Source organism: Balaenoptera physalus (genome assembly GCF_965194825.1).
Source record: "Balaenoptera physalus genome assembly, chromosome: 4".
In the NCBI taxonomy this organism is placed as follows: domain Eukaryota; kingdom Metazoa; phylum Chordata; class Mammalia; order Artiodactyla; family Balaenopteridae; genus Balaenoptera; species Balaenoptera physalus.
In genome coordinates this window covers 2975524-2999783 of record NC_138891.1, presented here as the reverse complement: position 1 = coordinate 2999783, position 24260 = coordinate 2975524, and the positions used below count along the sequence as shown (strand labels likewise).

Sequence of the window (24260 nt, the reverse complement as noted above, 5' to 3'; positions counted from 1 at the left end):
GAAAAGGGGGCCTAGGACACACTTGTGAGTAAAGCAAAGAGCTTCAGGATCTAAGACCAGAAGGAAGCAACCTCAGAGCATCGGGATGAGAGGAGGCTCTAAGAGCGCTGCCTTTCCTTCAACTTAGCACGTAACCGCACTAATCTCTCCTCGGCATCCCTCCAGAACAAGACTTAGATTTCAGCTTGTTATCGCTCCTCGGTTAGAAGGGTTGATCCATAGGGACATCTGTTGTCGGCTCAGCAGAGATGCAGTCAGGCGGAATAACTTCAGGAGTTTGGGAGGTGAGGGGTCAGATGTCACTGAACGGCGACAACACTGTAAAATAGGTTGGATTTTTGTGGGAATTTTCTCTGAGCCTAAACTGTAAGAAGCCTTCTTACTATGAGGTAACACTAGGTGAATTTTTGGAAACTGTTGAGTCACTGACATTCGTGAAGACTTCGAATTTCTTTGGGCTTACTGAAAGAAATGATTTTCCTAGTTGGCCTCAATCAGTCAAACACCTGCACGTCTTTGAGTCATGCCCTTGTATAACTCGAATTAAATCATAGGACTGTAACAATTACAGTGAAAGGACAGCTAATTGTTGGGAAACAGATATTCCTATACATTCCAGGTTAGGCTGCTAAGAGAGAATAAAGAGTGCTGAAAACAGCATGCTCTTGAATAGATAAAAATTGGTTCAGACCTTTCCCTAGGAAGCTGAAAGCCACATCTAACCAAAGGCGGTCTGCAATGTGCTAATCTGAGCGCTGCAAAAATCAGGATCGGTTCAAGATGACGATATTGTCTTGGTTTTAAGTCTTCTTCAGTCTTCTGCCGCACCATTCTGCTTGCTCCAGTCTCTGACTGGGACAGATGGGAGCTGGTGATGGCTTGGTGCTGGTGAATTAATGATTGTCCCCTGCCACCTCCACAACTGTAAAACCTCCAAAGCATTCACATCAAAGGACTGGAGAACAAAATGCAGTAGTTACAAGTACCCGCATTCAAGGGGCAATTTCATCCATGTCTAGGCCAAGGACTACCTCCCCTTTCCCCCAAACAATCCCTCCCAACACAAAGAAATAAAGGAACAAACAAAAAAGAGCTAGGCAATGGAATGAAATGACACCCAGCAGTGCTGTTGGAATTATGAGAATGAGTCAGTCTAATCCTCAAACACTTCCAAGAACAATGGGGGAAAGAGTTCCGTGGGGCATTCCACTTTCATGTGCAGGAAGCGGCTGGCATGGCAGGCTCCAATCATCCGCAGATCTGTCACCTTCATCAGGAGTTTTGGCCAAAAGTGAGTCACGTGGTGTTTTCGGTAATTGATATAGTGTTCAAAGGCCAGCAGGAAACTATCTTGGTATTTTTCTATTCTCTCAACACAGGCAAGCCCTGGGCGGTCTGAGGGGAAGAAAGAAGATGGAGGTTAATTTGGAGGCAGAAATGAGAAGGCTTGCCTGGTCCAGTTCAAGCCCTTTAGTGTGAAGTGGGCCGATCTGGGGACTTTCAACTCCTAGGAATGGGCATGGAGGCTATAGGAACTCTGGGGCATCAGGGACCAAGATACCAGGGAGTGGTGTAACTTACATGAAGCGAGTCAATGCTTTGTTCAGATAAATGTCTCTAGTTTAGACAAATCACCTCCTTGGGTGTGAAGGGCGATACCTCCCTCCTAGCGTACAGAAAGAGAAGCCTTGCCTAGAGAGCTGAAATACTCCGCATAATGAGGAAGGGTTTTGACAAGCATGGACATGCAGAGAAGAGAGAGGTGTGAAAAGAGATTGCGAAGGTCTCAGGAGGCCTGGATGCCAGAGGAGGACTGTCCGATGGGAAGAAACGCTGGTGAAGACAAAGCAGCACAATATCAAATTTTAGTTGTTTACCTTCCCGTCCCTTATACCTTTGGTTGCTACCGTTGCAGCCCTGGGTTGGTGGTGTCTTGGGAAATTAAAATGAAGAGAAAAGGGGACGTGAGCCACGCTAGGGTCACCCTGTGCAGAGAAGAGTCACAGTGGGAAGCTGGAGCTAGAGGAGACCATGACCATGTACAGCCCAGGAAGCCTTCCCAAGTCTTGGGAGGACCACTGGTCTTCCCACAATATGTAGGAGAGGAATCAAGGCAGTTTCAAAAAAATGATAAAAGGATGTCAAAAGAAGGCTGGATGATGGGGGAATATCTAGGCTGCAAACAACTGGGTTGCAAAAGTGGGTACAGAGGGACTGTACCTCAACATAATAAAGGCCATATATGACAAGTCCACAGCTAACATCATACTAAATGGTGAAAAGCTGAAAACTTTTCTTCTAAGATAGAGGACAAGACAAGGATGCCCACTCTTGCCACTTTTATTCAGCATAGCATTACAAGTCCTATCCAGAGCAATTAGGCCAGAAAAAGAAATAAAAGGCATCCAAATCCAAAGGAAAAAGTAAAACTGTCACTATTTGCAGATAACATTCCCAACTGCATCAAAAAGAATAAAATACCTAGGAATAAATTCAACCAAGGAGGTGAAAGACCTATACACTGAAAACTACAAGACACTGATGAAAGAAATTGAAGAAGACACAAAAAGTGGAATAACATCCCACACTCATGGATTGGAAGAATTAATATTGTTAAAACGTCTATGCTACTCAAAGCAATCTGCAGATTCAATGCAATCCCTATCAAAATTCAATGGCATTTTTCACAGAAATAGATTAAACAATGCTAAAATTTGTATGGAGCCATAAAAGACCCCGAATAGCCAAAGCAATCTTGAGAAAGGAAAACGGAGCTGGAGGCGTCACACTCTCTGATTTACAATAATATTACAAAGCTATAGTAATCAAAACAGTATGGTATTAGCATAAAAATGGACACATAGATCAATGGAACAGAATAGAAGGCCTAGAAATAAACCCATGCATATGTGGTCAATTAGTTCACGACAAAGGAGCCAAGAATATACAACAGGGAAAGGACAGTCTCTTCAATAAATGGTGTTGGGAAAACTGGATAGCCACATGCAAAAGTATGAGACTGGACCCCTGTCTCATGTCATATACAAAAATTAGCTCAAAATGGATTAAAGACTTGAATGTAAGACCTGAAACCATAAAACTCCTAGAAAAACATAGGTGGTAAGCTACCTGGCCTAGGTCTTGGTAACGATTTTTTGGATTTGACTCCAAGAGCAAAAATAAGCAAGGGGAGCTATGTAAAACTAAAAATCTTCTGCATAGCAGAGGAAACCATCAACAAAATGAAAAGGCAACTTACTGAATGGGAGAAGATATTTTCAAATCATATATCCGATAAGGGGTTAATATCCAAAATATATAAAGAACTCATACAACTCAATAGCAAAAAGCCAACTTGAAACATGGGCAGAGGATCTGAATAGACATTTTTCCAAAGAAGACATACAAATGGCCTACAGGGACATGAAAAGATGCCCAGATGATCACTAATCATCAAGGAAATGCAAATCAAAACCACAATTAGATATCACCTCATAGCTGTCAGAATGGCTATTATCAAAAAGAAAAGAAATAACAAGGGAACACTTATGCACTATTTTTGGGAATGTAAGTTGGTACAGCCACGGTGGAAAGAAGTATGCAGGTTCCTCAAAAAATTAAAATAGAGCTACCATATGATCCAGCAATCCCACTTCTGGGTATTTATCTGAAGAAAACAAAATCACTAAGTCAAAGACATATCTGCACCCCCCCCCACCATGTTCTCTGAAGCATTATTACAATAGCGAAAGTATGGAAACAACCGAAGTGTCCATTGATGGATGGATGGATAAAGAAGACGTGATTCACACACACACACACACACACACACACACACACACACACACACAAACACACACACCCCACCCTGGAATACTATTTAGTCTTAAAGAATGGAATCTTGCTATTTGCAACAATATGGATGGATCTTGAGGTTATTACGCTAAGTGAAATAAATCAGAGAAAGACAAATACCGTATGATCGCACTTATTTGTGGAATCTAAAAAACAAACAAAACCCCAGCAAGCTCATAGACACAGCAGACTGGTGGTTGCCAGAGGGTGGGGGGTGGGTGGGTGAGATGGGTGAAGGGGGTCAAAAGGTACAAACTTCCAGTTATAAAATAAATAAGTCATAGGGATGTAATGTACAGGTGACTATAGCTAATAATACTGTAATTGTATATTTGAAAGTTGCTAAGAGCATAAAAGTCCTCATCACAAGAAAAAAATGTGCAACTATATATGGGGATGGATGTTAGCTAGACTTATTGTGGCAATCTTTTTGAAATATATACAAATATCCAATCATTATGTTGTATAACTGAAACTAATGCAATGTTATATGTCAATTATACCTCAACAAAAATTAAAAAAAAAAAGAAATGCATAAACCTGAATGAACTCCTCATACAGCTCCAGGGAGCCCTACCATCCCCCTGCCCAGTTCTCCTCAGGTTGTGGCTCTGATCAGATACATTCATGCTTCACGTGTCTAGTTATTGAAATATCTGTATTAGTAAAACTCTAAGTAGGGTTCTGCTTAATCTGAAAGGAAGAATCAGGGCTATTGTCTCAATGCACCCTTCTGAGTTTAAACAAAATATGCTGGCTTTTGGAATCTGCTATCCAGCTCAAATTGCAATTAGTGCAGTTTAATTTCGTGTTTTCCTTCATATTTAAGGCTGCTGCTCTGAGGCTCTGCTGAACCTCCCTTCTGTTCCCTGTCTCCTCTCTCTCTTTGCACGTGCCAGATAAATTCTCCACAGGATCCTGTAACTTTTGATCCAAACAGAAAATCAACATGATGTTGCTCTGCACTTACTTTGTTCAATTTCTTCATTTTAAAGGACACTGAAGGCCAGAGACCCTAGAAGCTTCACTCGAGGTCACACAGGGAGGCCTTAGATGAGTTACACATTTTATTTCTTTAAGGATAATTCTACTGATGGGCCGAGGGCCCCGGCTTCTTACTGGCTATCGATCGACTGGAGACTGCCCTTGGCTTCCAGGGGCCACAAGCAGCTCCCTGTCACCTGAGCAAGGAGAGTTGTCAGAGCACATCTCCTCCCAAGAGGGACTCGCGTATAATATAATGTAACGCAGTCACGTGGGTGACAATGAATTCCCCAGATTCTAAGTGGAGCAAGTCATGGGCTCTCACACACTCAACAGGAGGGGGTGAACATCAGAAGAGGAGGAAAAGGGAAGGCCGTGCTAGAGCCTGTCCACCACACAGGATAAGGGTATGAGTGACACCAGCATCCTGTGCGAAGTCCGGTACACACAAAACCAGAAGGGGGCGGGGTTGGCCAACTGCCCCAGGCAGGCCGGGCAGTGTCTACTGAAGGTGGACCATTTCATCGAGTCTTTAGCATGGCTCCTCTTTTCCCTCCCCACTACGTGGGGAGACTGCAGGAAGCATCAGAAGCCTGACACCCTCCTTCAGGTCCCAGGCCGTCGGCAAACCCCCCGCTCCCTCGCTCGCTTGCTGGAGGGGAGCGAGACGTGATTCTGAAGCTACGGCGGGGGACTGGAAACTCATCAAGTGATCTGAATGCACACCAGACAAGCGCGAGCTCTCTGGTTGCCCAGTCTGGGCACACTCACCTGAAGACATCAGCAGGACGGCCTGAAGGAGAGCGACTTCAGTGTCATCCAGGTTGAAAGAAGACAGCGACATGCCCAGGTCGAAGATGGCGTCTGACACCACCCCGAGACCCCCGTTTTTCAGCTGGCCCCGAGTCACCGCCATCTCCCCGTTCAAGGTTAAAGTCTCACTTTCTGGATCGTAGCGCACGGCAGCGCGAAGGGACATGATCTCCATGCAGCAGCCTTTGAGGAGGATTATCTGGTCTTCGCATGGCAGCTGAAAAGAACCAGGGCACGTCAGCAAGTTGCAGGCGGAGAAATGCCAGTGAGGAAGCGCACGCGGGACCTTCAGGGCCACGGGAGCAGTCCCCCGCAAGCAGCACCCGTCCTGCCCTCTGTGAGCCCGTGGCCTTCCCTTCCTGCTCGGCTGCAGACGTCCACAGCCATGTTTCATACTCCAAACTGCTCGTAATCTTCACCAACTTTAATCTTGGTCGTTTGCATTATATTCCAGTCACACGTGGAACTGTGCTAGTCATGGGGGTGTCTATTACAACACCAACTGAGACCTGCCTAAATGCACCCCCATTTTGGTCTGGTAGCTCTAACAGTCAACAGCTGACTCCACCGTTTAGCTGGCAACTGCCCTGCTCTGTTTTTTGAAGCAAGTTTGCTCCCCGAATCTCTTAAAAGACCAAGAACGAGGAGGTCGCTTACAGATGCATGTCACCCACAGGACCCAGAGATGTCCCAGCCTTGCTCAGTCACCGAGTGAGCCAGAGGTAGAGGTGGGACCAGAATCCAGACCTCCTGCCTCCTAGGTTGTTACGTTCTCCTCAGCGCCTCGGGCACCAGAATTACTCCACACGCTGGATCTTTCCGCCAGTGTGGTAATCTCATTTTAAGCTCATTTGGTTGCCCTGGTAATTAGGATTTGTGATAATGTGATGACAACATTAATAATAAACTTAAAAAAAAAACTTTGCGAAAAGAAATAATAAAAAATGAGAGTTTGATTTTCTGGAGGGGGAAAATGTTTAATTAAGTGCTATTATCAAAGTAGTTTGAAAGACTATTAGTTAATGGGTGTTTTTGATGAATTGGGCATCGTGCTAAGACTTAGACGCATCACCTTGTTTAATGTTCGCAGCAATGCAGTGAGGTAAATATTCTAATTCCAATTTTACTGACAGGTGTGGAAATTCAGGCACTGAGAGACTGAGCGACATGCTAGGGAGTCCCATGAGTGTTTGTGGGTGAGGCGAGGGGTGGAAGCCAGCTCTGTCAGAATCCAAGGCCAGGAGAAGAGGAGAGCTCGCTCTCTGAAGGGCGTTGGGTGTGCGTTTCCGTAAACAATGAACATGTAATGACACGTAATTTCTAACTCTTCATTAAAGCAGGTACCAGTTCTCTTTTGGGAAATACTCTTGGCAACACTTGACTAGTTCAATTTAGGATATTATGTCAGACTGAAAGTAATACTACTGAATTACCTTGAAAATACGGGATATTTCATATTTTTTACTAACTCAACCTACCCACCTTACTGTTTAATTTCGAATTGCTCTGCTTTCTCTACAGAATAAAAGGCATTTTGTATTTGGTTCTGGAATCCATTCATGTGAATTCTCTCCTTCTACTCATTAAAAAAAAAAATGACTGTGATTTGCTTTTAATTAGGCTCTAATTTGTACTCCTCAGTTACATCCTTGGATTCCTGGCCCTGGGGCCTGGTAGGAAACAGGAGACCAGAGCTTAGCTAGATCCTCCACAGGCAAGTGTACAGTTGGCGGAAGTGGGTGGACGCTGGCCTTCCTGCCGAGGGCAGCGGTCCTGTCTGCAGCCCTATCACTGTCCCCAAGGGCTCGTTAATCACACACTGCTGGCCCTGCCCTCTCGGTGTCTGCATTCTCCGAGTTCCTAGGTGATGCCCACGCACCTGGTTCAGGGACCCCACTCTTGAGAACCACGGACATAGAGTAGCAAAGAGAAATGACTACTCAGATAAAACCATTGTTTTGTTTTTTTTTTAAGCTGTCACAAAGTATGCAGACTCGGGCAGGCCCCATCTTGGTAGCCAAGTCTGATTATAGATGAAGTAGAAGTTTTCGTTTGAAAACTTAGTGTCTAAGAGTTAAAATTTCAATAAAAGCAGAATAAGGATTTGTCAAGGATCACCAACGGCTTAAAAACTAGGCCAGATGCCTTTTCCTTTAAGAGGGGTTTGCAGGATCCTGCTGAGGCCTGTTTCCGCATGTGGGCAAACAATCTCTTAGTCACCTGCCAAAATACTTCCATTGTGAGAACGCTCCAGAGAGGGCCTGCCAGGCAGGGAGGCAGGGGCCTCCCATAGCCTCTGCCTGGCTCCAGGGAGAGTGTCACTCGGGTTGATTGGCAGGGATGCCAGTACCCTGCACTCTTAACGAGTGATTCTTATGTGCGCTTTTGGCAGCTCTGCCCGCAGTGACGTTAGATCTTTCGAAGCCCTCGGTTGGCAGGCTGGCATGGATCTTAGCAGAAAACTATTGCGAGTGCGATTTGCACAGCAGACGCGTCAGATTGCCTCTGGCACGAAACTCCTGGTCTTTGAGGCCACCTGGGGTCTCCAGCCCACTCCACAGGTAGCTCAGGGCCTCCACAGTTCACTTCCCTCTTTGGCGTTGCAAAGAGGGTGTCAAAGGGTAAAGGCCCTCAGGAGGCCACAAACACCAGAAACGTACGCATCTCTGCTGTCAAAGTAGCCGCCCACCCACTTTTTTTTTCAGTTTGGAGGCTACAAAATATCAGGGTTGAAAGACAGATGAAATCATGACTTTGAAGCAGATGTAAATTCCTAAGGGAAACTTGAAGGGAGAAGCTCGCCACAACTCGTGCTTGAAAAGTTGCGTGCTGAGCCCTCAGCCTTGCCAAGGACATAAGTGCATGATGTGTTTGTGGCTGGTGGTGGCGAAGGCTTCTTTTCTTTCTTTAACTGACATATCTCTCAGAGGCTGGTTTCCATGAGCTTTGCATTTTCTGAAAAACATTTTCTGGTGGTTATTCAAAGGGGAACCCAGGACTGATAGGCTAGCTCAAGTTGTAGAGCTAGCAAACTCAACGGAGTTCTTTCCAGACACCAGGGACTGAGAAAAGAGGGCACAGCCTGGAGAGAGAGGACAAGAGAGTTCCAGGGAAACAAACTCAACCCAGGGCACAGAAACGAAAGATGGTACCTGGAGTCAGAGGAAGCCGGTGTCCTTGGCACAGCCATGAGAGGGTACACACTTTCTAGAGGGCAACTTGGCAACACGTATCGAGAGCCCTAAAAGGTGTAGCCAAGGTCCTTAAATTCCACTTCTAGGATTTGCCCTTAGGAAATAGGCAGCTTTGTGAACTGGGCATAGGTACCAGGATGCTCGCTGTAGGATATTTATATTAGTGAAAAACTGGATGTGAGCTAAACATCCTGTAACAGCAGGTAACCTAAATTATGGGAGACCTATTCCTTAGCATACTATGTGGTCATTAAATATTATTTTGTCCAGTGGTTACCAGTAGGGGGGAGGGGAGGGGGTAGTGCAACCTATTGAGTATAAGATGGCTCAAGGGTGTATTGTACAACACGGGGAATAGAGCCCTATTTTGTAATAACTGTAAATGGAAAGTAACCTTTAAAAATTGTATAAAAATTTAAAAATTAAGTAATTAACTGTAGAGTTAAGCAATATTATTTCATGAGAGAATACTTAGATGTTATGTTCTACAGTTGAGGGTAGAAAGTTAAGGCATTAGACACCAGGGTTCTGGCAGTGATCTGTTTCTTTATCTTGGTGCTGGTTACGTGGGTGTGTTCGGTCTGTGACAATTCATTGACCTGCACCCTTATGTGCCCCTTACTCTTTAGTAAAAAGTTTGAAAAGGTAGTTTCATAAGTAGAACGTTCATTATGGTACAAACTAGATTAATATATTCCATATATGTACGTGTGTGTATATACGTACGTGTGTATACACACATAGGTTTGAGAAAAGGAACTACGCTCCAAAATGTCAGCAGTTTATCTCCTGGTGGTGTTACCATGAATCGTTAACCTTTATCGTGCCGTGTCGGTCTCCAGTGAATACGTATGATTTCTGTAACAGCCTCCAAAACTTTAATAGATGTTAATTTAAAAAAATGGTCAGAGGCATGGAAAAGCACACCAGATACAGATACAAGTCCCAGTTCCTCGGGCTCACCGGCTCCTCTGGGGTGGGTACGAGTGGTCCCCACCATGGGGCCGCTGGCCGGCCCGCGTGGCACCTGGCCCCCAGCACCCTGCAGCAGGAAGCATACACTCTGTCTCAGCGAGGCCTACGACCAGATCCCCGCGTCCCGAAGCCCACTGCTCTGTCCTTGCGGGTATGACTTCTGTGGAGGCTCAGAGGTGGCCACGAGAAGGGTCCCTGTCAGGGTCTCAGGTCTCTCGGGATCCTAGCGGGCTCCCACGACTGCAAACTCAGACGCACGTGAAGTGGAGGCCACGGTGGGGTGGGATGGTTCCAGCTGAGGACACTAAGCCTCCTGCTGGGGGGGACTAGGTTCCCTGGCACTCAGGTAGCGTCACATAAGGGGCCCGGGGTAGGACGTGGCCCTCTCTGTTCGAGATCTTTCTGGGACCTCTTGGAGGTCCGAAGAGCAACAGATTGGCCCTCGGTGGGGTTCTTCGAAGGGGAAGATTCTCCGGAAAACATAATCAACCCCATTTGATTAAAAAAAAGGGAAGGTTAGAGACAGAATGGTAATGTAATAGATGAAAGAACAGCAGAATTAACAGCTGAAATTAACGGAACATTTATGACCCAGGCACTACCCATAAATTATCCCATTGAAACCTCCTAATAGTTCTAAGAGGTAGATCCTACTATGACTCCTATTTTAAAGATGAGATAACCAAGGTTTGAAGACATCTGATAACTCAGCTAGGACGCTTGCCCCTGCAGAGCCCGTGTCCTCAGCTCCCCCATGGTAGGACGGCTACAGTTGGGATGAAGCGTCCTGAGGAAAGTCTATGAGCTCTGGTGGGTGAGCTCTTCAGTGTGCCCTGAAGGTGGGGCAAGAAAGGGTGAGCTTCTAAGAGGGAAGACTTAAGGAGATTTTAAGATCCTTGCTCTGTGAGGGTCATTTCACCTATCCTTGAGGATGAAGAAACCAGCACACAGCCATCTTGCTGGGATACGTAGTGGAAATAATACAGCTGGAGACTCAAAGGAACCACGGCCTCACCTTGAGCGGGTGAAATTCATCTCTTTGATCTTAATTTTCCCCATCTGTGAAATGGGGTTAATTAGAGCTACCCTGCTGATCTGTTAGCAGGACTGGATTTAATGTGGCAAACCTGGGCGTGGCAACCGGGACATCACAGGTGCTGACGGATGGAGTGATGGCTGTCGTGTTTTCCTGCGCCTGGAGCCAGGCAGGTCGAGGGGCTCTTTGTCGACCTCATGTGGACAAGCTAATGGATGACGACCTAACACAGAAGGTGGGGAGGCCCACGAAACAGTGCATATTGCCATTCTGTACTGCCATGGCTTTCATATGACTAAGCCCCGGCTAATTAGTATTAAATTACACGTCATAGTCAGTATTCCTGGAGAGGGAGGAAACTACAATGAAAAAGAATGCAGAAGGAAAAGCAATCTCCTCACCTCACAAAACATAGGCAACTTTTTGGCAAAATCCACCACTCTGGTAATTGCTGGTGTGATGATTTTTGTAAAATGGCTGAAGGCTTCCAAGTCGACCTTTCCACCTTCTGGGGCGTTTACTATTGGTGCTTGTCCAATGTCTTCTGGCTGAGGAGGCGAGACAAGGAAAATTTAAATGAAGACATTGAAGGGATCCCGGATCACGGTTCTCACGTGGCAGAAAACCTCTTCTGAACTGACATACTGTACAGTTTCCGCATCTTTTATTAACAGAGCCTACAGTTTTCGCGTCCTTTAGTTCTCTGAGCAAAGATACCTGTCTTGGCCATTGCTTTCAAAGGCCCTCAGTGATCATGGTCACAGGATTGTTGCTGCAGAAAGAAAGAGAAAGTGAGAGAGAGAGAAAGAGGGAGAGAGGGAGGAACAGCAGGAACTTGGGTTCTGCTTCTGAGCGCACAAAGGTGACCTAGGTTCTGGGGGCTCTGGGTGCCGTTTTCAGAGCACGGCACACTCTGGAGGGTGCCTTTCTGCGGGAGGTGGGCACGGCGTGGGCAGGGATGGGGAGCCCTGGCCAACAGCACCCGGGGGGCTCCGTTCTCGCTTCTGATGCCTTTTGCTGGGCTCGAGCCCTCCGCACGCCAGCTGGAGGAGGCCTCCGCAGGCTGGGGGAAGCCCTCTGCTTTGGGTCGCCTCCAGGCACTAGGCTGTGTGCGCTGGGCAAACTTGAGGGCAGAGTGGAGAATGTACTAGTACGACTTCTCTGCCCTTGTTCGCAACCATCCATCGCCTTGCTGCTCACAGGGTGGGTGTCAGCAGCTTGGGCGTCATCTGGAGACTTACTTGTCGGAAATGCAGGATCCCAGCCCCCTCCCCAGACCTACTGGTGCAGAAGCATCACGCGCGCAAGCCCTCAGGCGCTGCGCACACGCCAGGCCCCCACGTCCACTGGGGCCTTCTAGCACCTCGGCCTGCTGTCCAGTGACCGCCATGCCGTGGCCTCTCCACTATCTGCTGTTGTCAGCAGTGCTCCCTGCCAGGAGCAGTCCTCCCGGTCACCCTTACTGGTCCTCGTGATGACAGTGACCGGCCCAGGGGGTTCTCACCCAATTCCCGACAGGCAGGTGGGCAGAGGAGCACCCAGGGAGGTTAAAGAGGGTCCCCTGAGGCCAGGACTGATTGCTGGCCTTCCAGGAAGTTGTGATGGGATCAGAGGATCCTACACTGCCCGACGGTGACCCTCTTTGCCTAGGGTCACGGTGGCCAGGCAGGAACCGGGCAGCCAGGGTGGGAGGCGCGGGAAGCGGGGCAGAGAGGGCAGGGGGTACTGGCTCTGGGAGCTTGCTGAGCCGCCACCGCTGAATGGCTGGCGAGTGCACCGCGGTGACAAGACCGTGGCCTGCCTCCAAGGTCCGCAGACTTTCCTGTGCATCAGTAAATGACCCCCAGACTTTCCAATTTAGTAGGTCTCTGTTAGAGAGAGAATCTGATCTCCTGACAGCTTCCCAGGGCATCGATGCTTCTGGTCTGAGCCCACACTTTGAGAACCACTGGGCTAGCACTGAGGAATCCACTTCCCATTTTTCTTCCTCCATCTCCCCTGTTACTGCTCACGTCTAAGTTTTAGCACGAAGAAAAGCAAGGATGATTCTTTCACTCTCTTGTTGCCAGGTCACCAGGGTCAACAGGAGCAGCCCAGGCCCTCCAAAGTGTGGTCAAAGTTGTGGGTACAGCCTGGGGAAGGATTTTTAAATCTATTACATAACAAACGCTGGCAGCATTGACCTTTTTGGAATTATCCAGGAGGTTCTTCTGTTTATTTTATTTTACTTTTTTTATTGTTTGTTTTGGGGGCAGTGAGTGGATGGGAAAGAAAGCTGGTTTCTGTCTTGTTTCAGAATCAATGACGATATTTTGGGGCAACTGCTGGCATGGCAAAGCCTAGGAAGGCTACTGGTTCTCCGGGTGCAGGCGGAATTGATGGAATAATCAATCACATGTACAGCTTCTCTCTCTCTCTCTCTCTCTTTCTGTCCTTCTCACATAGACTGAGCTAAGGGAAAAGGTACACAGAAAGTCTGGGCGTGATTCTGATGCACAGTGAAGTTTGGTCACTGCTACTTCCGGCATCCTTCAGACCTCCTTGCTGGTCTTTCTAATCCCTGCCACCCCAAAATGCGGCCTGTCTCACCTGCATGTCTACTTTACAGCTCTCTTATGAAGATCAACTGATAAAAGGAACATGGTCACACATTAAAAAGGTAGGGAGGTGTACACACACACACACATAGGGTGAACTTTTTAAGAAATAAAAATATTTTAATAACATAGCTTTGGCCTGGAATGGTCTTCAGTGGCTTACTATGGATGTTAATAATTTCCATTTAATCTGTGAGTCTGTGGGGCATTTGAGTCACCGTCTGTGATACCTCTAAAGGTTTGAAAAATAGGAGGGAAATTATACAAGGAAATATGACAATTTTACCTAAAATTAAATGCCCAAATGTAACAACCTCACAAGCTTTCCCGTTGATAAATATCAGAGTAGGAAAAAAATTTACTTTTAAGCCTTTGGGTATTTAATGGAAAATACAATTGCTAGAAGTAAAACCACATACAAAGTAAAAGCCTTCTATTACATTATTAAGCTTTATATCCATAATAGGTCTCGGATACTAGAAAAAAACATATGTATGAATTGACCCAAGTTAACACATCAGGAATACAATTAAAGTTGAGCTTGTTTGTGACTTCCCTGAAGATTTTTTACCCATAAGGACAACACATTATTTGCTAAAATATTTGGAAGATGTTAAAAATAAGAGTACAAATATTTGGCACAATTGAATCTACTGGATAGCTTCTTACAGCTAGTAGCCTACAGTCCACTCCCTGAACACGTGTGCTCACACACACGTGTGTGTTTGTGCACACGAGATCAAACTCGCAGACTGAGGATAGGTGAGGCTTGCAGGCTCACCACTGGGGACTGTGGGGAAGGCTGCTTTTTGCCTCTGTGGATCTAAGTGTTTGAGCTGCTCAAAGGGGCGGGCAGGGGGCCCTAATGGACTTCCGGAGCCTGCCCTGCCTACCTCTTCCCATCTCTGCCACAACTTGCTTCATGCTTTTCCATCTCGGGGCAGCCTTCCTTCTGGACTTTTGCTTTCTTCCAAGTCCTCACTTCTGTCTCATCTCTGCCAATTCCACATCCCACCCACTTCCAATTCTATCTTCTCCTCGAAGCCCTCTCAGATGGCCTCAGTGGGAAATGATTCTACCTCATTTGAATACACCTGGTGGTCCATGTAACCACTCATCTGGCATCTAGGCACTTATTACTATTACTTTTACTGTAGTTATGCAGGTATAGATCTAAGATATGAACTTCTCAAGGTGGGGGGATATGCCTTGAGTATCTTTGTCTACTGTGTAGACGGCACTGGGCCAAATGGTGGAGGATTGAGGGAGTGAATAAACCTGTGTTTATACATGCACTCAGCCAATGTTTATTGAGCAACTACTATGGGGTCAGGCCTTGTTCGAGATGCTGAGGTGACAGCAATGAACAATGTATCCTCAAGGAACCTTCATACAGTGAAGGAAGACAGACAATAAATGAAAAGAATACTCTCATGGAAGAATTTCAGTTTGTGTTAAGACTGGAGATGACCTAATAATACACGGGGCTCAGGAGGTAGGGTGGTCAGCCAGGACCCTTTGAGAAGTGATGTGTGAGCTTTAACTTGCAGAATGTCAAGAAGGCCTTCCACAGATGCAGAGGACATTTTAGGCAGAGGGCAAACCCAGTGCAAAGTCCCAAGGTCAGAAAGGAGGCCCGTGTGGTTAGGCCCAGAGGTGGCATGAGATAAAGGATGGAAGGCCGGCAAGGGTCCCATCACGATGGGCCTTCAGGGCCATGGAAGGAAGACGGGCAAATTTTAAATGCCATGGGGCACCGTTGAAGGGCTTTCAACAGGGGAGCAGCATGACGAAATTTATGGTTCTATGTGGAGAAGGGATGTGGGTGCCAAGGAAGAGGCGGGAGAACAGCAGCAGTGGTTTGGGCAGGAGAAGAAGTGGGCTGGACCACGGGGGCAGCAGGAGAGATGGAGAAAAGTGGGACTTGGAGACATATCTAGGGAGCCCAGGGCAGGGGTTTCTGATGGACTGGAGATGGGGTGGAGGTCAATAAGGAATCCAGTGCGTATCCTCTGGGGCAGTGGAGGGGGGGACCTATAGAAGGAGAGATTCAGGGGTGTGTGCAGGTGTGGGCTTCAACCCTAGCTCAGCACTACAGGTGGCTGGTATGACACAAATCGAGACGAACTGGGGCTTTGTGCTTTGGCTGTTGCATCAGAATTGTTCAAGGTGAGTAGGAAGTGCTACCGGTTGACCTCTTTGCAAGTGGCTGTCTCAGCTGGGGCTTCTTGGCTGGGGTCTCTGGCACATGCAGAGGGGATGGGGCCAGACGGGACTCTTCTCTTCCTCTGAGTGATCTCCGTGTGTCTCCCTGCACCTTTGTGATGGCGAACAAATGGTGATGAGAGGTCCCTGGGCCTCGGGCCTTTTCCTGGGATGAGCAGGGACGGGATGGTACGGGTGGTTGTGCAGGGATGATGCGTATTGTAACTCCGTAGGAGGTTGTTAACGACTTGCCAAGCACTTATTACTTTTACACCATTGATAAGGGCATCAAGGCAACCGAGACTTAGAGATGGGAAGTAACTTACCCAAAGTCACATAATTAAAAAGCAACAGAGGCAAGCAACAAACTCAGGCTGTCTGGTTCCAATTTCTATGCACATAACTACTAGACTACGCTGCCTTCTTCTGATGTAATTATAATCATTTTGGGTGACAGAAGCCTTCCTGGCTTGATTGCACTTGTTTTATGACCACACGTGGTCAAATCACCCATCCTGCATCACCCTTCTGCTTATGCCCCTTTTCTGAGGCTATTCCCATTGAGAATTTGTGTCATCAGACAGTAGCTCTGCCAGGGGAAAAGTAGGGCAGGCCCACCCTGGTTCTGATGGTCACATTTTATACCTGGTGGAAAATCCACCCAAAGCCATACCTTTGCATGTGAACTAAGGGAGCAAAGTAATAAGGAGACAGGCTGGGACCTGGGACCCTTTGCTGCAGGGCTTGCACCTGGACAAACGTCTCCTCCAGCAAGAAAATACAAAGAAACTATAAGGGACTAAAAATAACTGCGTGCATGCGCAGTTGGAGCAAATTATGGACAACAAGACACAAAAAGACCAAAAAAAAACCCAAAAAAACCCACCTGCCACTTCTGAGGAGTGCAGAGCAAAAGCACAATACTGGGCATGCCCCCTGCACTCAGTGCCACCAAGGGGTGGGCAGACCACCTAGGACATCCCTCTGGCCCGACCCCTGGCTCCGCCCCTACACTCACCCCATGTAAGGAAGCTGCTTGCCCCCCACGCCCCCCAGGGAGCTAGCAAGGGCACCTGCTACTTGTTCCTGCTCCCCCTCTGCTGCAGCAGGGGTCCCAATAAAGCCTTGCCTGAACTCCTCATCTGGCCTCTGGTCAATTTCTATTGGTTAGGGAGTCCAGGAACTCTAGTGGGTAAAAACAACACAGTGTTCAGCAGACAATACTGTCGCTGTACGGAGTTTACTCCAATCCAATGTCTTCCACATCTGGGAGTGCAGATGTGAGCTGCCTTGCTGGAGAGACTCCGTTTTCCCTTGTTTGCCACCACCGGCCTCTTGCCCCCTCTCAGTCCACATCGACTTTTCATCATCACTGTCACCACACAGGAATCGGCACTTCTGCACCATCAGAGATCTGAGTGGATTGGAGAATGACTTAAATGTTTTCGGAAGTAGTTTTAAAGAGTGGCTGTAGAATTACTGTGAAAATCTGCATGGCTTTTGCAAAAGTTCCTGACTTGCCAATGACTCATTTTCACAGGCGTATCGATTTGAAACCCAGGTTCAACCACCCATCTCTGTTTATGACTTGAGTCCTGGTCTCAGGGTAAGAAACGATGAAGAAGCTCCGTTTGGGAAGTAAGTTACTTTCCCATTCCAGATAAATGAATACATCTAGCTTTTATGACAACATATAATTTTTAATCCCTTATGACATTGCCACACTATTATTAACATAATAGGCCTCCTCAAATTCTTTTCCAGAACAAGATGCGCAATCATCACATAAAAATAAATGAAATAATATACGTAGCAGTGTTGTAAGCAAAAAAAGTATTGGCCACACAAGAAATGCAAATCTGAATGTGCAGAAGCCAGTTCAGGACATAGATACTATGTAGCAAAGCTGTCTTTAATGAAGGATTCTTTTTTTTTTTTTTTTAGAGATTTTTTTTTGGTGTGGACCATTTTTAAAGTCTTTATTGAATTGGTTACGATATTGTTTCTGTTTTATGTTTTGCTGTTTTGGCCGTGGGGCATGTGGGATCTTAGCTCCCCGACCAGGGATTGAACCCACACACCCTGCTTTGGAAGGTGCAGTCTTAACAACTGGACCACCAGGAAAGTCCCTAATGAAGGATTCTTAATGTCCTTGCAGGAATAATTCACCCCTCAAAAGCGTGAACTTTTTATCCTGAGCATAAATACTCAGAGTCACCCTGCTGCAGGGGGTGTGCGTAAATGTGTCAAGTGGCTAAGACACAGGGCTTAGCTGTGCTGTTTCTGAGGATGGGCCCGTGGAACTGGATGATTTGTTACACAGATATGTACTGGGCTCTGTTCTGGTTATCTACTGCTGTGTAACAAACTCCCCCAAAACTTAGTGGCTGAAAACAACAAATTTTCACTATCTCTCAGAGTTCTGTGGATTGATGGGCTCAGCTGGGTGGTTCTCACTTGGGGTCCCTCATGAAATGGCAGCAGAGTCTGGTGTCACCTGCAGGCTTTCTTACTCACATTTCTGGTGCCTGGGCTGGTTGGGAGTCTCTCCAAATGGCTGGCTTGAGCTTCCTCACAGCCTGGTGGTCTCAAGGTAGTTGGACTTTTTTTTTTAAACATGGCAGTTGGCTGCCCTCAGAGAGACCAGATGGCGTCCCTCTCCAAGATAACCAGTGCGGAACTGCAAGCCTTCTTATAACTCAGCCTTAGAAGTCACTCTGCCCAAATCCATTGCTTCAAGGAATCACAGCCCAGCCCAGCCTCAAGGGAAGAGAGGAATAGACTCCACCTCTCCATGGGAGAGAATGGGCAGTGAAGACAGGGAGGAAAGAATTTATTGGCAGTCAGCTTGGTGAAAAGATACCACACGTTTCGACCACGTTGCATAGTGTGGTGGTTAAGAGCGTGGATCCTGGAGCTGGGCTGTGTCCATCACCACTGCTTACTAGCTGGGGGATTGAGGGTAAATCTCCTCTTTGTCTCCGTTTGTAAAATGGAGATATGAACCACATCTACCTACATAGGTTGGTTGACATAGGGAGTTAATATCTGGAAAGCACTTACACTGGTACCTGTCACTTGGCCAGGGCCATCCAAGTGTCTCCTAAACTTAACTGTTAGTGGCTGCCATCAACAGAGTGTGTTAGAACCTGCTTGTTAGCAACAATGAAGGTAATTGTTGGAGGGCAGGTGGATTATGGGTAAGCTTTTTCTTTCCAAAAATTTCCTTTAAGGTTGTTGTTATACCGTCTTCATGAAACAAACCAAACCAAACCAAACAAAAAACTAGCCCATTATAATGGTGATGTTGAGGCGTGAAGAGGATGATAGCACTATATCTCCTCGTTCAGATGAGGAGTGCCCTCACCTACCCGGGAGATACAAACAGACCCACAGAATATCCGACGCTGGGACTGAGTGAGGTCCTCATAAAGCTTCATGTCATAAACTAAGAGCTGGGTCAGTCTCTGAGACGGCCAAACAGCAGCCGGTGGCGGGACCGGTAGTCCATCTGGGAACTTGGGACAACAGACCTGAGTTGGCCTCTGGGCCTGGCCCAGCCACTTTCCGGCATTGTGATCTTCGGGCGAGACACTGAAGGCTTGGTTTGTGTACCTATAAAACGGGGATAGTGATTCCAGCCTACCTACCCCAAAGCGTTGTGAAGTCCAAAGAAGAAACAGAAGGAAGGACTTTCACGATGGTTAGTTTTTATAAAAACATCAAACATTGATATTCCAAGGGTCTGGAAAGGCCTGTTTTTCTTTACACTCCCCTCCCCCATCCCTTCTCCCCATTCCCATTGTCCTCCCGGACACGAGATAATTTATTTTAAACTCAACATTCTGACTTCTATTGGCATAAAAATACGTTTGAGATATGAGTCACTTCATTCTAGGGGTGATTCTAAAGGGGATATTTTGGAGTGAGTTTAGGGGACTAGGTATGTATATAAATGGGCATCTGAATGAAGAAATAGGTATAAAAAGGGAAAGCTAGCAGGTAAAGAATTTTGCTAATTAGTTGATCCAGGGCTGCCCTTACAGCCAAAGCAAAGAGGTAAGTGCATTAGAATTCAGTGACTCACAGGCAGGAGACGGTCAGACAGACCTGGGTTTATAGCCCGGCTCTGCACTCTGCTCCAGCCAATAAGATGCAGCGAGGACACCAGCATCCCGGATTCTGAGGACCAAACGGAGCGCGCAGAGGTGGAAGCGGAAGGGGCGGGGCCTTACCAGGAACTTCCGCTTCTGCTTCCAGTGGCTGCCTTGGGCGTTGGTGGCCACGTGGGCCTCGGTGACGGTCTTGATGAGCTCCCACTCCTGGTCGGTGGGCTCGGGCTTGTGACCGATGGATCTCTGCAGCTCCTCCCGCCGCCTCTTCTCCCGGTTCTCCTCGATCAGCTTCCTCTTGGCCAGACGCTTGCTGTCGTCCAGGACCACTGGGGGCGGGGAGGGACACAGAACAGATACTCCCCAGACACCTGGCAGACCCGCGGGGGCTCGGGCCGGTGCATAGCCGGCTCAGGGGGCCTGCGGGGGTCACCCTGGGCCATTTCTCCCTTGGCAGCAAACTGCTATGGACGAGCCAATCTTCCACCACTAGCCCCAGCACCAAACTCCCGATGCCTAGCCAGCTTTCTAGAACAAAGATGGGGGCGGGGTGATGGGGGCTGGACCCTGGGCATCTCAGCCCCACAGAGGGGGAGCCCCTAGATAAGAATGAACCAGAGACAGGTAAAGCCCATCCTACCTATAGGTTCACAGGTGTGTCTGTCTAGCCAATCATCTGAATTCACTCTTAGGGTTTCTGTTCCTTCCCTCCACCCCCAAATGGCTCTTACTAAGAAGAACTTCAGGTTCAAAAAGTTCTTGAGCAGTAAACACAGGCTGGCGATCCCTTCCTCAAAGGAAAAAGGAGTCTAACTCTTCATTCGTTTCCTGAAGGCTGATTGGAGTGTGGCGGGGCCTAGCTCAGGCCTCACAGGCACTCACTTTGCGTTTCTCTCTACCTGGTCAACCCTCAAAGGTGATTAAAGAGCCCAGGCTTTGGAATCTAGAAAGACTCGGGTTTGAATCCCGATACTACCACATTCTAGCTGTGTGACCTTTGGCAGGATACTGAGGCTCTCTGAGCTTTCATTTCTTCCCATATAAAATCTGATCAAGGGACTTCCCTGGCGGTCTAGTGGTTAAGACTTCTCTTTCCAATGCAGGGGTTTCAGGTTCCATCCCTGGTTGGGGAGCTAACATCCCACATGCCTCGCGGCCAAAAATCCAAAACATAAAACAGAAGCAATATTGTAACAAATTCAATAAAGACTTTAAAAATGATCTACATCAAAAAAAATCTTTTAAAAAATTGGATCAGTAATACCTACTTTGCAGGGTATCAATGTGATAATGCACTACACGTGCTCAGGAAGTAGAGCCATGACTTTTTTCATTTATGCAAAAGGGAAATAAGAAAGGCAGGTAACAAGAAACCTATATTTCTGTGGTTAATTTCCAAAATGAAACCATTTCACCAGACTCTCAGTAGCTCTCAGTGGCACGGAAAGACTCAGGTTTCGTACTACAGAGTCGTAGGGTTTTACCACTGGAGGGTCCTCAGCTCTTATCTAGTGCAACTCCCTCTTTCACAGAGGAGGAAGGAGATCATGACTTCCTTAAAGTCACACAGTAAGTTCATGGCAGAGCCAAGGCAAGACCCAGGACCACTGACTGTGGTCCTACAATATCACTGTCCTAGGGCCATTTCTTGAGGAAGCTGCGACCTGGTAGGGAAAGAAAAAAAAAGCAAACGTAGCAGAGGAAGAGAACCAGAGGTGCCTGGCAAATCCAGAAACAGAAGAATGAAACCCCGATCGTGGAGATGTGATTGGCTCATCAGAGTCAGGGGAGCACCTAGACATGTGGGCAGGATGGGTGAGCCCCGTGAAGTCATCATGATTCACTCCTTAAGGGAGACGAGGAATGGGCCACACTCATAACCTCACTCCCCAAATGCTTCCCTGGTGCCAGGGATCGTGGCATTGGATGTGCATTATCTAATTTATTCCTGAAAACCACCTGTGAGGCTGGCGATAACTTCACACAAGGAAACCAGAAGTTAAGTCCAATGGGCACACAGCTAGTAAGTGGCAGGCCTGGGACTCCAACAGCTTTTCTGATTATAAAACCTGAGCTCTTGTAATGCTTCGCAAGCAAGCAAGGTGCACTCAAATTTCCACCCAGTGTAGATCAACACTGAGTTTTTAAACTTCATCAACATTCATATCTTTAACTTCTTAATAAATCAGTGCAATGGACGTTCAACAGGTCACTCATTTCCATAGAACCTTAGCAGGCATTTTGTTGGCAACTGCTAAAAGCCTTTCAAAGATCAAGACAAAGATCTCAGCCAGAGGTGAAGGATTAAACCAGGGTTTCCAGCCTCATGCCCAGACACAACCCTCCTCTTTTTTTTTTTTTTTTTTAAAAAAAAGATTCCTCTTTCTGTCTTCTTTAATGGGCAAACCAGGACGTCCCAGAGATTTTTTGTTGTCGTTCTAGCTGAGAGGACCCTGTATATCGCATAAATGTAGCTGTTACTATTTCCTCTTCACAAGGAAGAATCCTCATTGCGTTCTTTTTGCTTTCCTTTTTTCTTTTCTTTCTTTTACTTTAAACTGAAAGCTGGACTCCTTCATTGATGTGCAAAAAAATTTATGCCAGTGGAAACCAGAAACCCTGATGCCTGGCAAAAGGGAGGTCACATGTTGTGAATGACACGATTCTTATCTCATAATTAGATTAATTAAAGTGACTGGTGTAAATCCCTTGCACAGTGTGGGGAGAAGAGACCCCAACGGCTAATCTCACCACCATATGCTGTGGCACTTTGAAAACTGGGTAGGATGACTTCAGCTTGGAATGTTTTTGTGGCTAAAAATATAACAAAAAAACCAACTGCAGAATGAGTCATGCAATAGCACTCAAGTTCACATTCTTTAGAAATTTCTGAACACGATGTTTTCTACCAGCGCCCTGACTCCAAAAATGTCCACAAAATAAATTCCTGCCTCTGCTTTTGAAAAAATATTAGTCCTTGTGGTTCTCACCGCATGAATGTTGTGTGGAAAATTACACCTTATCGAGGTGGAAGGACAAGACCTCTCATCTGTAACCTCTGTGCAGACAGAGTACTGCTGACTGTCCTGCAAGCATGTTGGGGACAATTTAACCTCTGTCCCTCACCCATCACCTGGATGCCTTCGGAGTCAGGAGTTGATGGGGAGGGGAGGGTGGAAACCGCCCAGCCATGGCTGGGAGTGAGGGTCCCTGAGAACGCTGGGTGATCTCTCTCTGTCCACCTGCGTTCCTGCTTTCTTTCCTGCCTGGTTGATTTCCTTGAGCCAACCTCTTCCCCAGTCAACACTCCTTGAATATGAAGCAAAGGAAGAAGGTTACTTACAATCTGTTGCCATGCCAACGTAGATGCATTTTTTAAAGCGACATTCCTGGCACTGATTTCTTGTAACTTTGTCTATGACACATTTTCCTTCATATTTACAGGAGTAGGATGGATGGAGATTTTTCTGAATGGTTCTTCTAAAGAAACCCTACGTGAAAAAGAAAGACCCAAGACAACCATTTCATATTTTCTAGAAGTAAGTGACTCCAGCATTTTGTATCTTCCTGACTGCGATGGACGGTTTTAGACCTTACCTCTGTACGGGCCTATAAGCTCTACCTATTCAAATATAGGGCAGTTGGCCCAAAGTGAATCTAATTAATTCTAAATCTGAGGGAGATGTCAGAGGCTACGGAGTCTCTTCTTATCTTGTTTGGCATTTACTCAAGGCTAACGGGAAAATCTCATGTTCGCGTTTACGTTTTCTAAACGATGAGTCATATAAATAAATTATATTATTTCATGCCATAATTGTGTTGCTACATGAAGCTCTGAAGAGGTTTGCTACACTTTATACTGGAGAAATAAGAGCTGGATACTTGTGATGCTTTATTAATTAATTAATTTAATCATTTAGTATTTAAAGGGATGCATTAATTGCCTTTAGAGATTTAGTTTAATTCTGGTTTTCGGCTCTTGAGATGGCCATGACCAGCTCAGATAGCCCTTGAAACAACAGTCCTTGGGGAGGAGAAAATTCCAAGTTCTTTACCAAATTTTTCCCATAGCTCATGGCACTGGAGTTCTCCTTCCCTAGCACCCTTTTTCTCCAATATCTGTAGACATGCGCCCTAAAGTTCAATGTTTCTTCTTCTCTCAAGGTATGGGAGAGGGCCACCTGAGAATACAATGCAGTTCCAGGCTTCGGTGACTTACATAACATCCTCAAGGCTGTGTCATATGAGAACCTTTCTGGACATGATACTCAAGTCTGGCAGGAATTTAGAACGGCAGAAAGCACGTATCGTGAGGGGCGCATTGCAAAGTGCTGCAGACAAGTATCATGGCCTCTGTCTCTCCCACAACCTTCTGAGGTCAGTATTCTTAATGTCTCCACCGTGGGGATGAAAAAACTAAGCTTTAGACAGGTTAAATCACTTGCCCCAAATCACATGGCAAGTACATGCTGGAACTCGACCTGGAACC

At 46.6% G+C, this 24260-nt stretch overlaps 1 protein-coding gene across 15 annotated transcripts in view; it reads right to left on the bottom strand.

Moving 5' to 3' along the window:
* Window positions 1–972: 972 nt before the first annotated feature.
* The window catches only part of THRB (thyroid hormone receptor beta), a 386050-nt gene continuing 362762 nt past the window's right edge, over window positions 973–24260 (bottom strand). For all 15 annotated transcript variants that reach the window (XM_082460761.1, XM_082460768.1, XM_082460767.1 and 12 more), the window contains 5 exons: window positions 23115–23262; window positions 19895–20100; window positions 11259–11405; window positions 5611–5869; window positions 973–1395 (listed from right to left, as the gene is read on the bottom strand). In XM_082460761.1, coding sequence (XP_082316887.1) covers window positions 1154–1395; window positions 5611–5869; window positions 11259–11405; window positions 19895–20100; window positions 23115–23262 — 1002 coding nt within the window. In that variant the 3' untranslated portion in view covers window positions 973–1153. The remainder of the gene's footprint in view (window positions 1396–5610; window positions 5870–11258; window positions 11406–19894; window positions 20101–23114; window positions 23263–24260) is intronic.